Source organism: Myodes glareolus, chromosome 1 (genome assembly GCF_982192425.1).
Source record: "Myodes glareolus chromosome 1, mMyoGla1.1, whole genome shotgun sequence".
In the NCBI taxonomy this organism is placed as follows: Eukaryota; Metazoa; Chordata; class Mammalia; order Rodentia; family Cricetidae; genus Myodes; species Myodes glareolus.
In genome coordinates, this window is record NC_142026.1 from 10,956,236 (window position 1) to 10,970,473 (window position 14,238).

At 34.7% G+C, this 14,238-nt stretch overlaps 1 protein-coding gene across 4 annotated transcripts in view; it reads right to left on the reverse strand.

The window, feature by feature from the left end:
- Positions 1–14,238, reverse strand: part of Erbb4 (erb-b2 receptor tyrosine kinase 4) — a 1,041,831-nt gene that overhangs the window by 267,341 nt on the left and 760,252 nt on the right. For all 4 annotated transcript variants that reach the window (XM_085698741.2, XM_085698747.2, XM_085698750.2 and 1 more), the window contains exons 14-15: positions 11,058–11,151; positions 3,289–3,443 (exon numbers count right to left, since the gene is read on the reverse strand). In XM_085698741.2, coding sequence (XP_085554867.2) covers positions 3,289–3,443; positions 11,058–11,151 — 249 coding nt within the window. The remainder of the gene's footprint in view (positions 1–3,288; positions 3,444–11,057; positions 11,152–14,238) is intronic.

A 14,238-nucleotide genomic window follows, 5' to 3' on the forward strand; every position in this document is an offset into this window, starting at 1 on the left:
TACATACTTACTCATTTATGTAGGCCAGGCTTGCCTCAAAGCTATAGAAATTTTCTTCCTTCTTCTTCCCAGTGATTAAAGTTGTATGCCAACATGACAAAACTTCATTTTTTAATTTTTTATTGTATTTTGTTCCAACTCATCATTTCAATACACCATAAAAAGGTATTGTTTGGTATATAAATTCGATAACAGAAGTGTGAGTCCTTATAACTCAATGAATGTTTTAATTCTGAAAACGATTTTTGTTTAAAAAATAGGTCTCCTAGGTAGGTTTAATTTGTCAACTTGACACAGACTAGTTCATCTGAGAGGAAGTCTTGATGGAGGAATTGCCTAGATAACATTGGCCTGTGGGTATATCAAAAGGGTATTATCTTGATTATTAACTGATGCACACGTACTCATTATGGGGGCACCTACCATAGGCAGGTAGTCCTGAGCGATACAGAATGCTAATTAAGCAATGAGTTTCTGACCAACCTGCAAGCAGTGGTCCTCCATTCTTTATGCTTCAAATACCATCTTGAGTTTCTGTTCTTACCTCCCTCAGTGATGGACTGTGACCTAGAAGTGCAAGCTGAAATAAACTTTTTCCTACTCCTACTTGCTTTTGGTGATAATATTTGGATCAGTAACTGAAAGAAAACAACTTGATTAGCATGCATCCCACAGAAGAAGCTAAAGAATGACTGAAATAAGAACATATTGATAAAAATGTGGCCCCTAGTCACTGCAAGAAAAGACACTTTTCCTTTCCTTCCTTCTCTCCTTTCTTCCTTTCTTTCTTCTTTCCTTCCTTCCTTTCTTTCTTCCCTTCCCTCCTTCCTCCCTCCCTCTCTTCCTTCCTTTTTCTTTTCTTTTTCTGCCTTCTAAGGATATCAGTGAGAGGTTTCTCATCAGGACTAATGGTTCATCTTTTTAAAAAAGTACTAGAGGGACTTTTAGAGTCAATTTATCGAATACAGTTTTAGAGTAGTAAAGATACATTTCAGGTATAAGATACATAACTTTATTTTTAGGGAAATCATTAAACTGCATTCAAGGTACAAACTTATTTCCTAAAAAATGTAATTGGAAAGTCTGTTTCCATTAACTTGGTTATTGAACGACCTGATGAATAGCGGCATGTGGAAGGGAACCTGCTTTCTGAAGTAGAACTGGCCTGGTGAGAGCTCACACTTACTCATATGGTCAGTTAATGGCTGAGCTGAGGAATAAAAGAGAGTCATTCAGCCCAGCATTCCCTTTGTCTGTGATCTTTCACTGAATCATAGCTCTATATGCTCACACTCAGTTGAAAATAAGGAATGAACTTCCCAGTATATGTTTCTTCGATACAAGATGCCAAAGCACAGTGGGTATGTTGTGATCTAATTCATACAATGTAGGAATTCCTAATAATGAGGAAGGGGAAGTTCGATAAAAGCAACAATAAAACCTCAGGAAAACGTTCTCATTGGAGACATATTACCCTGGAAGATGCTATGAAATACAGCATCCTCTGTTTCACCATTATTCTGTAGCTACAAGCCATTGAAGGCATTTTTCTATTTATTTAGAGGTTCCCATTAAATCTCAGCATCCCATTTGTATGAGATCCAAGTTTCATTGTTACGGTAATATGAACCCTTCTCATTGACCTCAACTTATACCTCCCTCTACTATACATGCTTTCCTTTATTATACAATTATGATTTAAAAGGCTGACGAGGAAGACACTCCAGCCACACATCCAGACTAGGCTCTTGTCTCACTTTCATATCCCTAATGGCTTCATTGTAATTAGATTTGCAAAAACAGCAAAAGGTCTCATTTTGAATGGCAACAGCTGTTGACATCAACATTATATTGAATAATTTACTGGTTTAATTTTAGTTGCAAAACAATAAAACCCTCTTGTGGATGATTTTTGCAGGCAAAGTTTTCTCTTTCTCTTGCTGACTCTTCTGCTCCAGTAGCACCAGGTTTTATTTTTTCATAAGATAGTTTCAGCTCAAGTGTACCAAAGCACACAAGGGGAATTGTTTATTACTTCTGTTTTCCTTGAAGCAAAGTGTGTAGGTGACTATCTCTGTCCTCAATCTGTGTGCTTATGTAGAGACTGCGGAGTTGGGAGGCCGCTCTTCTATGCCGCATTTGTTGTGTTCATGGGGCAGAATATTGCTACACCTTTTGAGGATCTGCTACTACACGGAGTGACTTAGCTGATTTCCCGACCTGTAGGAAATTATAGCAGCATCCAAAAATTGATGGGTTTTTTTTTTGGCAGAAAATAATGTTGCTCACTTCACTTTTCCAATATCTTCTAACAGCTAGGGCTCAATCTGGCAGGACGATCTCTTTACAGAACCTCTACTTTCTGCCAGATATAAAGCACCCAAGATAACCCTCAACAAGTGTGTACATCTGTGTGTTTCTCTGCCTACACTGAGAGTAAACACTCAGAATGAAAGTGAGGTTTTATGATGAGAGGATGGAGTGAGCTAAGCTACTCTTAATTTTAACAATATTTAACTTTTCTAGGAAACAACGGGAAAATTATTAGTGAGATAAGATATTGTTTTAAAGAAATAGATTAGAATTTATTAGAGTTGGCATTATTTCCTTTCGTATACAATGTTCTTTCTCTGATGTCTCCATCAATGGCCATAACATCGAAAAAAACAATCCATCTCATTTGTGTTTACCCATTTTTAATATCATAGATTATGCTGCACAACACATCCTTCTGAATGAAAATTATGCATGTATCTTTCTGAATTGTTTCATGACAAAGAAGTCTACATTAACACTATATTAGGTATGTTGTACATACACATGTGAGCATGTCATTCTTGTTCTTCTTGCCATGATTGCATAGTATCAGATTTCATTGAAGGATGAATCCAAGGCAGTCATTTTTTAAAGATATATACACATTTTTAGTTTTGACAGTAAAGAATTAGAACCGCACATAAAAAGATCTCTCATACATGTATGGCATTGTCTTTTCTAATACACTGAGTCTACTGTAAAAATTAGACAATTTCAAGACTGCATCCAAATCATACTGGCTTCATGAAGGAGTTCCTAAGGTGACTATAGGTAAATGATCAGTGAAGACATTTCAGACATTCACCTAGAAAGAATACCATTTAAAATCAACATGTAAATTATAAAGATGAAAAGCATTTCTGGAGGCTATTGCAATGCAAGTAGACATCATCACAGATACTGATAAATATGTTCATCCTTTTAACTGAAAACATGTCCATGGTTTCGCCCTTGGCCAGAAAGGATGCTTACCCTTGGGTGCAGTTTGGATGGCATGGGTGGCATTCCCGATCCTGATCCGCATACTTGAAAATGAAACTGTTAGCTCCCTGTAGGCCGTCGGGGCATTTCTCCACACAGTTTGGACCATCCTTAAAATGAGAACACTTTGTGCAGTTGTCTGGTCCCTGAAACATGAAAAGGAAAACAAATGTGGAGAAATAAAAATGGGTTCAAATCCTTCTGAAAGGCGTTTATGTAGCTTAGTTTCATAGATTTTTTTTGAGTGACAATTAAATAAATCTTCCAATGAGAGCATGTCCATCCATACTAACATGGATGTGGCCACTGAAGTCTAAAGTTTAAGCACTAAGAGAGCTTAAAGTTCTTCTTTGCTGTGCCGTATATGAGTCGTCATCTATCATCATACGATCAAATTTCTTCAGGGAACATCCTGCTTTGGAAATCAGTTCATCTATTCTCCATGTAATATCTCTGTAACGTAATTTGAACTAATGATTCCCAATGGCTTTTTCAAAAGGATATCAATATTTTCATCTTGTGGTTCATTCTTAATAGTATTATAAAGTAACAGTATATGTATATAATAAATTTTCCATTGTTTATTTTTTATTTCCATTGTTTATTATAAACAATTGATAAAACAATTTTTTTGTTTTATCACCATTATTGAGAAGATATTACTCCACAAAATAAAGAGAAATAATGCATAGTGGAAATTAGAGCACATTACTTTTCATAGGAGGCGAACTTTCCTAGTGACTATTTGAGATAAATTTTAAAATTTAGTTTGATTGAATTATCAGGTATTAGGCTTCCTAGACATACAAATGGCTCGGTACTTAGGAGGAATGACTGATCTTGCAGAGAACCAGCATTTAGTTCCTAGCACCCACACAACAGCTCACAACTGTGTGTAACTCCACTTTTAGGAAAACCAACACCCTCACACAGGCATGCATGCAGGCAAACACCAATGTACATGGATAAATAATAAATAAGTAAGTAAACAAATTTCTCGGTTATTCTTTGTCTCAAATCATCTTATGTTGATGCTTAAAATGAAGTGATGTGCAAACCATAGGGCAATCTTTAGAATCAAATAATACTTATTCAAAAAATAAAATAATATAAATTATATAATAACTATTTTAAAATAAAAAATGCCTGGAGAATCTTATCCAATGATGTAGGTGATTATATAAAATATAGTGAACTCACTTTGCATATTTTCTTTTACAATATACATAATGATTTTAATAAATAGAAAATTGATAAGCAACACTAATATGAAAACATTAACAAAAGTAATATGTATTCATTTGTAATATTTACTTTTATTTTTAAGACAGTGTCTTCTAGTGAAACCCAGTGTTCTCAAACCTCTAATTCTCACTTATCAGCATTGAGATTTCTGAATTATAGCAATGTATCATTATGCTTAGTCTCAAGATTTTTCTTTAGAAGGGCCCAAATCTTTTCACATTCTGTTATTTTGATTATGTTCTATTTGATACTATCATCCCTCCTTTCTAGGTACTTTGTTTGCTTAGAGGTGGATGACGATAAAATTACTTTGATGACTTGTTTGGAATTTGTTTACCTCCAGCTCTAGTCTTCCTGTTATCTGTGTATGTCTGTAAGCTTGCACAATTGTTACAGCACACCTGAAGATAGCTGAGATAAGTAGGACATAGTGAGTATTCAGGGATGCAATTAAGCCAAGTTCGTATTTGCTAATATTGTGAGCTTGAAGTCATGTTAGGAGCACATTATGCTGAACTGTTAATCAGGGATGACTGTGCAGTTATGTTTATTTGTGGGTGTTAACTATATACGAAAGGCAACCTCAAAATCAGCTAGATATTATAAGTCGGTATTATAAAGCAATGCAAAGCCAAAGATAAAGATTGAAGTATCTAATGAAAAATAGTGAAGTCAAGAAGAAAATGTAATCATAAAGAAACCAGTGAGCTTAGATCAAATAGCTCTCTATTCCTTTGTTTTGATGTGAAGCAAAGAGCTAAAAAAAAGAAAAAAATTAAATTAGCATAGGAAACCTAATCCCCATTCTAACTTAAGGATTGCTAATGGTAACTTCTCATTTCCTCCCAAAGAAGAATACTTCACAAGCTTCCAATTTTAACACCTGCTCATGGGTACTTAGGCATGTAATACTAGCTATTATACAGAATCATTTGCTGTGCAAGTATGTTCAGTGGCATGACTTATTCTACAAGACAAGAGACACGCTTATTGCAGAACACAGAATAAAGCTTGCCATATGTAAATAAGCAGAGTCTGAATTAGGCATATTTTTCTATTAAATTCTTGTATTGGAAAATAATACCCAGGCAAAAATCTTAACATACAAAAATGTGATGAATTAAAATTAATTAATAGTTAAGTATGGTCTAATGCAACCAGCTAGTTTGTGCTTATCTGATTCACCATGAAACAAAAATCTGTCCCAGCTGACATAGCTCAAAGGCATTCTAACAAAGCTCTAAATACTTGAAGTGCACTGGCTCCTGTTTCACTTTCATAAAAAAAGACAAGCATCTAATGCTCACTCTTCCTTATTGTGTTATTCCCAAGGTTTTTAAGAGTCTAGGTGTAGTGAGTGACAATGTTCTGGAGAGAACGTTCTGGTTCTAAACTGCCCTCTGGACCCAATAATCTAGGTAGGCAGCAAATGGACAGACTAAATCCTAATGTGTACATTATGTTATTTTTCTCAGTGGCAGTACCTTTTCCCAGGGAGTTTCTACTGAAACAAAGCTACTATTTACCACTATACAAAAATGTTCTTTGCAGATGAGATAAAGCTTACTTTGAATAATAAAATGGAAGTAGAAGCTATATGTGAGGGGTGACAGCTGAACTCTCCAGCCTCCTGTCTCCGTGTTGCCACTATCAAATGTTTCATGCAGAAATCGAGATGCCATAAATTCAGAGCTTGAGGGTCATAACAGGGAGATAGCTCCCTTTGAATATTTCCAAGATTTTCGGAGTACCCTGAATAAAATGTACTTACTATGTTTTTCTGAGAGCCAAAAGAGAATAGAATTGGCATAGAAGCACAGCTTTGATGAACTATCCTAACCACTACTTTCCATTTTAAGACATGGTTTGAAAGCTTGTTCTCCATATCCAATACCTATTCTCCTATTCTCGCCTCTTCAGAATCTGCTTTGGCCTCCTATTGGATTCCCCTGCCCTATTTACCTTTCCACAGTTTCCTTGTACAACACTGAAGACACTGCTGTCTGGAAGAAAAACTGGAATGACTGAAATGAAAAACTTAGAGTCATAACTTCTACAATGGAGTTGAAGCTTCACGTCTCACTGGCTTGTGAAGTAACTCTATAATTATGGTTAAGTTTATTCCTATTTTAAGTGAAGAATGCAACAGTGTTCCTCAGATTTAATAGTATAGGTGAACTTTAGGAGTTAAAAATTTTTTACAATATTGTAAACTTTGACAAACTAACCATATAACTAACTCTCTCTCTCTCTCTCTCTCTATCTTCCTTGCCCTTGTAACTTCCAAGTGTTTTGATTAACTGCTTTCTTTCTTTGTTCTCTAGACATATAAAGTCTCTATTTTCAGGTTGCATCTATTCCCATAAGCAGTACCGTGATGAAACAAAAATGTTTATTATATTTACTTTTCATATCAAATAATTTTGAAGAAAATCTAAGTGTTAGTTGGTTGGAATTAGGACTTGAAGTCTCAAACAAGTTCAGGAGGGTCATCAAACAATATAGCTTTTTATAAAATGTTTGTATCTTTTAAAAATAAATTGTCTCAATTTCTTTGAAGAACATAAAAGTGAGAAACTATAAAAAATATGCACATTGAGAGAAATTAATAACCAGGTTATCCACTAATATAATTTATGTAGCAGAAGGCAAGGGAGCAGAAGGAGCACAGGGAGAGGTGGTCGAGTGCTCGAAGCCCTAATCATGCAGTCTGGGATTGTAATTCTGCTCATGATAGTGGGAAATTTATTAGCAATTTTGAGTATTTCTCCTTTGGTAGAATGGAGAAAATACCTAGAAGATAAGGAAAGAAAATATATGGGGAAAGACTTAGCACAAAGCTCTCAAAACATGCATGATGTCTGTTAAGTCCCAGCTGTAAATACGATCTACAGTGAGCTTCATGATTATCATTTTTGATTAGTAAATAACATGATAATTGAAATTTCTGACATTTGAAAACTAGTGTAATCACATTAAAGGAATGAAGGCTGTATGCTGATATCTTTTGTATGAAATATCATTTTTTTTCTTTTTATGTACATTGGTGATTTGTCTGCATGTAAATATGTATAAGAGTATCCAGCCCCCAAGAACTGGAGTTACAGAGCATTGTGAGTGCCATGTGCATACTAGGAATCGAACCTAGATCCTCCAATCTAGCAATCAATTTTGTTAACCACTGAACCATCTTTTCAGTCTGGAAACACCAAATATGTTAAAATAGATTCCTCCTATTAAACTATTCTAGCAAAATATGGTGTATCAAATAATATATTTAGACTTCACTTCAGCATATTAATTTTCTACCAATAAGATTAATTATACTAAAATATGAATCAATAATTACATTTGGTTATTTTGAAATATAAAAAATTAATAAAATTAGAAATATTAAGTTAAGTGAGCTTCAAGATGTAGAATGTAAAATATTTGAGAAAAGACTGATATGAAATTCATCTCTGATTTTTTCGAAAAATATTTTGAATGAGTGTTAATATGTAAAAAACAACAATGAAGTATGATGCAAAGCAAGCATCTAAGCAATGACACAAACTGAAAAAAGTAAGAATGCTTCTCTGAGATTTGAAAGAGTAATAACGGAAAGGAAGAGCAAATGATACATGTCAAGAAAATACTAAGTCTCAGACAGTAGCAGGAAATACACAGGAAGCAGTGCAACAATCAACAAACTAAACAATTTGCACATGGGCAAACTTGGGAGTCACTTTTCCAGTGGTATTTCACCACGCCTATGTTTAACACACATTGACTATATCCAGAGCCATCTCACACTACCAGGCAAAGCAGTAAAAAAACACAATATTGGTTATTTTATCTATTCATTTAAGTTTTTAAACTTCAGAAGAAACCTCGTTTTCACTCATTACTTAATGGATCCAGTCCCAACATCCTCTTTATGGATTAGATCGGACACTATAGGAAGAGAAAGAAGTTTTCTCTTAGGGTATCTGAGGGTGAAAGAATTCTCCCACACTGTGCTGTTTTAAACAAGTCCCTATTCTTTTGCTTCTACTCTAATTTTCCTACCCTCCTTCTAAATTCTCCTAGCTGCTTCTTCTCTAGCCTGAACACTCTCTTCTTATGGCAGTTTTGGAGCATAACAAAAATTACAAGAGCTACCTCTCATCAGTCAAAATCATATTCCTAAGGTAAGGAATAAGGAACTGAGATATTTACCATGGCAACACAATATTCCAAGGTTATAGAAATAAGACCATTACCAGATGGGGTATGCCCACTGACAAACTTTGGGACATAAGTTTGTTTTGAGCAGACTTTGTAAGTGAAGAATTGGCATGAGATTCTTAGATTGCTTTGTCAAGCAACCTTGGTTAGATACATGTGACTCTGACCTTGTGTAAAACTCTAAAGTTTTAAACTTATGATGTATTTATAAAAAGCCTTTAGTGCAGTTTGAACTTTCCATGAGGTAAGACAGTTAACTGTGTGCAGTTAATCTTTGCAAAAGGAACAGAGCAGGCTTTTAAGTATCTACAGTCCTTGTGGAACAGTGGATTTATTTATGAAGCATATTATAGTATATTTCCTATATATCAAAATTTGCAGATAAATGAAGAGTTATCTTCCTGACCATCCACAGATATATGTGCCTATAAGACTGTGTTGTATTCATGAGATTACTTATACACATCACATGAGATTACACTCTACAATGCAAGTAATGGGGAGACACCAAGCTGCTTTAGCAAATATGAGTGTTTCAGCGCCAGTAGTTCTTCAGTTCTTGTCTGAACAGAATTAAGCACCATCAAAGAATCCCCCCTCTGGTGGGTTGGTATCTGAACACTAGTCGCTACCTGCTATAACTCTCATGGCCTCCTGATGTAGGAGAGTCTTCTGTATTTTTGTTGCCTTCATTGGTTAATTAATAAAGAAACTGCTTGGTCTGATAGGTCAGAACATAAGTAGGCAGGGAAGACAGAACAGAATGCTGGGAAGAAGGGAAGTGAGGCAGATGCTTTAGCTCTCCTCTCCAAGATGGACGCAGGTTAAGATCCTTTCCGGTGCTACACAGATTATTAGAAATGGGTTAATCAAGATGTGAGAGTTAGCCAATAAGAGGCTGAAACTAATGGGCCAAGCAGTGTTTAAAATGAATACAGTTTCTGTGTAACTATTTCGGGTAAAGCTAGATGGGTGGGCGGCAGGAAGCGACCCGCTGCTCCATTCTACAGCTTCCAACACCTATTGCCAAATAGTTACCTAAATATGCAAGCCTTAAGGAACCCAGGTAGACACCTCAGCTTGCTTCACCAACAGACTAAGCAAACTTCCTGTCCTTTGATGGACTAATTTTTATGAACTTGGTATGTCTCATGTAGCAGGTCAACTGTGCGTTCATGACTGTTCATAGTGGAGAAGAAGTAACTACAGATGCCCTTGGAATACTTTCTTAGAGGACAAGGAACAGTAATTTGTTCTTTACACTCATGCTTCATGACACATAACTGAGTTTATGTTTCTGGAAGACCCGCCTTTTCATACGCTATTGAATTTGTGAGAGTCCTTTCACTGCGTGTTGCACATCCTTTAGAGAAGGTTCAGAGTGGCTCACTGAGGACTCAATTATATATATTTTTCTAAGTTAGTTAAATACTGAGTAAGTGCATTCATAGAAAGATGTATGTTCTTTAGAGATTAAATTAAGTCTAGTTTCATTTTTCTGAAACTAGACTTAATTTTTGCTTATACCCAAATGTTGATTCCCAAGCTAATTACTAAGAGAAGACTCAGTAATGGAAAAACCAAATATTTGTCTGAAAAATGATGAATGCATCAATTTTTAATGACAAGCACAGAATAATCTCATTGTTCAGAGAAAGTCAAGTGGTGGAAAACTAATGGGCGGAGGAGTTTGCTGAGATGTAGAAAAAAATTCTCCCGAACAGAACTTTGAATTGTGGATACGGCTTCTCAGTCCTTCAGGTTTTCATAGTGGACCTCTACTCCTTGGATTCTTCTCTCTAATACAGTTCTGACTCTACTCCTTTAGGTATTAGTTTAGGGAGCTCTTTGTGCTCCTCGTTCTAGTATGCTTCATTCTGCCATCATTAGAGACATTGAAAATTTCACTAAAACAACATGAACTTTTCACTTTTACATCTTATTTGCTCATTCATCTGTGTTTTTAAACCTTCTATACAAATTTTCATTAATTCAGTTATTATCATTTAAGAGGATCACTTGTATATCTTTCTTTCAATAGTGTGTCATGTCCCAAGACAACTCTATATCCTTATTCTTCTGCTCAAATACAAAGTTTTGGGAAAAATATTTATATGATATTAAATTTCCTAATGTTTTATCTCCCCTACCAAACTGTATGCTTCTAGATTCAAATATTAAACATGTTTCCCCTCAGTTTCCTATAAGTACTAATTTAAAAAATAGATTGACCCTAAGCAATGACAACACATTTACATACATGATATCAAATAAGCCATCACACCCACTAACGTCTTCAGGCTTACCGGACCATGACACGTGAGTAGTCCATCTTCCATCTTCTCACACTGGGAGTCACACTCAACACAAATGGAACCATTTTCAAACTCTCGGAATTCCCTGTGAAAATATCAACAGAATGAGGAGGTGTAAGCAAACAAGCCGTCAACTTAAGAAATGAGGCAACATCTGCTAAGAGTCCTATTGGCAATATAAATTCTTGAGTTTGTCTCTCTACTGTGCTGGGAGCCACAGATGCATTTTCCTGTGCATTAAGGAGGAAGCTTTCTATTAAAAGAAAAGATATACAGCAGCCAGATGGTTCTATTTGCTCTCAACTGGGTTCACCAATTGTCTCATTCTGGAAAGGACTCTCCTGTCAGAGAGAACCTTCTAATGCTTTCCAAAAATAGAAAATAATTCTCTTTTGATGACACAGCAGAATAACTTCCACTTCTTTGAGAAGGACTATTCTGCTTATTTCTACATAAAATATTACCTTTGATTGAAGTTTTAATTTTTAAACTATTGCAGTGTTTTAATTGCTGAGCTATATAAATGTTCTCCAACCTTGTCCTTCAAATTTGAAGACTATTAAACTTACTTTTGGTCAAGCTTCAAAATAGACTTTGATATCTTATCTCTTTTTAAAATGTCTGCCTTGGAGAATTAAAAAAAGTATCTTTTATGGAAGATTTTATTTTCTTAGATTATTGATCTAATATCAGCATTCCTTTTGGTCTAAATTCTTTTTGAAGTAATTCTATATGGAATAAAATAAATATTTTATTTTAATGTCTGTAGTATAAAACTTTATTGTTGTAATCTACCATGATTGGGACTCTCTGTTTTTATATCACTATATTTTATGTCTATTTATATATTATAGGTTTTAAATAGAAAATTATTTTCTTTGAAGTCTAATATAAATATTTTACTTTGATAATTGAAATCAAGTCATCTATACTATGCTAAAATTACATTATTTTCCCTAAAATACAAAACGAAATACTGGGTAAGATAATTTAGTGTCACTTAGGAGTAACTAATAATGTTGATCATTAAATAAATTTATACATATAATTTATTCACAATTTTTGCCTCTGTATCCTGAGATATCTTTTGAAACCAATATTAACATGACTAGTGTAATTATAAATTAATTAGGTGATAAATTCTAAAATATTTTCTTCCCTAAAGTCATCACTTCTTTTTTTTATTTGAAGATATAAAATATTAATAAGCAACGGATTTCCAAAGGGTAAGTTATATATTCTGTTGGATAAATGAATTCAAAAGTTCAATTTCTGTTTTATTAATTTCTAAAATTAGGATATAATTTATTGGGATTCCTAAGGAATTTTCACACACATATGCTATTATGCTTTCTTCAAAAGAAGAGGATTTAAATATAGTTTCAAAATGTAGAGTATTCACAGGTTAATATCGGTATAAGACCTAAACATTCAGTCACATTAATTTAGTACTTGTACAGTAAGATCTTAATTTGTTTTAGACTAAACAGTTTATGAAATTTCTTGTTTGAAATCTTAGTTATAAAACAAACCTTCTCTTTGTTCTTCATTAACATGAGTGATAGAAAGTACTTAACTGAGGAGGTCTTCAGAATAAAAGTTGAAAATGACCCAAATAGAATACTTAAATCTACAAAAAGTTACAAATAATGTACAATGAAATTTTATGATAGTCTGAGTTTCACATAATTACAAGTTTGGGATAATACAGTCCTTGCCCATTAAAGGGTTATGTTGACAAATGAACAATATAAGTTTATGCTACTAAAATGTAGTCTGTGTTTGTCCCCTTTCCACTACCCAATGTGCACCTCTCCACATACACAGTTATAGAGTAAATACAGTGTCATAAGAACAAAGAAAGACTTCACCTTTCCTCCCTAATTTCATTCATAGGGCTCCTGACTGCTTCCTGCTTTTATCAAAGGTCCTCCTTGAAGTCTTGGAGAGTTACTGAGTCTTTGATCATTGCTCTTCTTATTCCACATCCCCTGGTGACTTAACTGTGGTTTTTGCAGAGTTCCCCTCCCTTGGATGTGTCTTAACAGATTACAGTCTATGATGCTAATGTGCTAGCATAGTCAGCCCTCAGATCGGAATTAATGCTATAAAACCGAGTCCCCAAAATCTAAATACTAACACTTGTATTTGAGTATTTACACTTGATAATTAGTTTACTAAGTATGCTCTATAAAAGGAGAAAACATGTTTTACTCAGGAATGATTTTTAAATATGCAATTGCCATCAAAGACCTCTGACTTGCACTCTCGTGTTTATGTGTTGATCTCAAGGATTAAGAATGTATGCCGTTTAGGAAAAGATTCAGGGTTTCAAGATTCCATTTTAACTACTGTCTCTTCCATTTTGATTGTTCATTGTTATTACTTTGCCACTTGAATTTGAATGCAAATTAGACTGAATTGTTCAACTTTATTTTTCCATCAAAAAGTTTTCTTTCTGTGCTTTCTTGGTATATATACATACAAAAATCCTGTACCTATAAATATATACTTATAAATGGACTTTTCATTTTTATTAATGTGTATTTATTTGACAGGTTCAATCAGTTTTTAAGATAAAGTTTACCTAATTTCCAAAAATACTTTCATTGAGATATATACATATATGAGGAAAACTGACTTAGGAACAGCCCTGAGAAGTATATTATCACACAAATGAAGGGCAACTACGGTGGATAAAGTTGTGCTGTGATAAAGCGCTTTTCTGGGGTATGACATGCCACAGTAGAGAATGAATACTAGGATTTCCTGCAGCAACGCGATGCTTGCAGTACCCCAGGGAACTAAAGTCTCTAGTTGAAACACTTTTTTTTAGGCGCTGGCAGAGCACCTTTCAAACTTCTTCAACTTAAGCCATAGCTGTAGTTTTTCTGTACTCCTCTTCGGTTGTTAAAGACACAGAGACATGGGCTGTTTCTCAGGTAGAAACAAGCCATACAACCTGGAGGAAAATTAGGAGCTCTGCGGTCACTCTCAATGAAAAGCGAAAGAAAGGTGCAAGAGGGGAAACTGCAGCAGGCTATAAGGTGAAGGGCAGGGGTCCTCAGTCTGTGGTTCACAATCCCTTTGGCAAACTTTAGTCTCTAAAAATATTTACATTGCGTTTCATAACTAGCAAAATTTAGTTATGAAGTGCAATGAGAGCAATTTG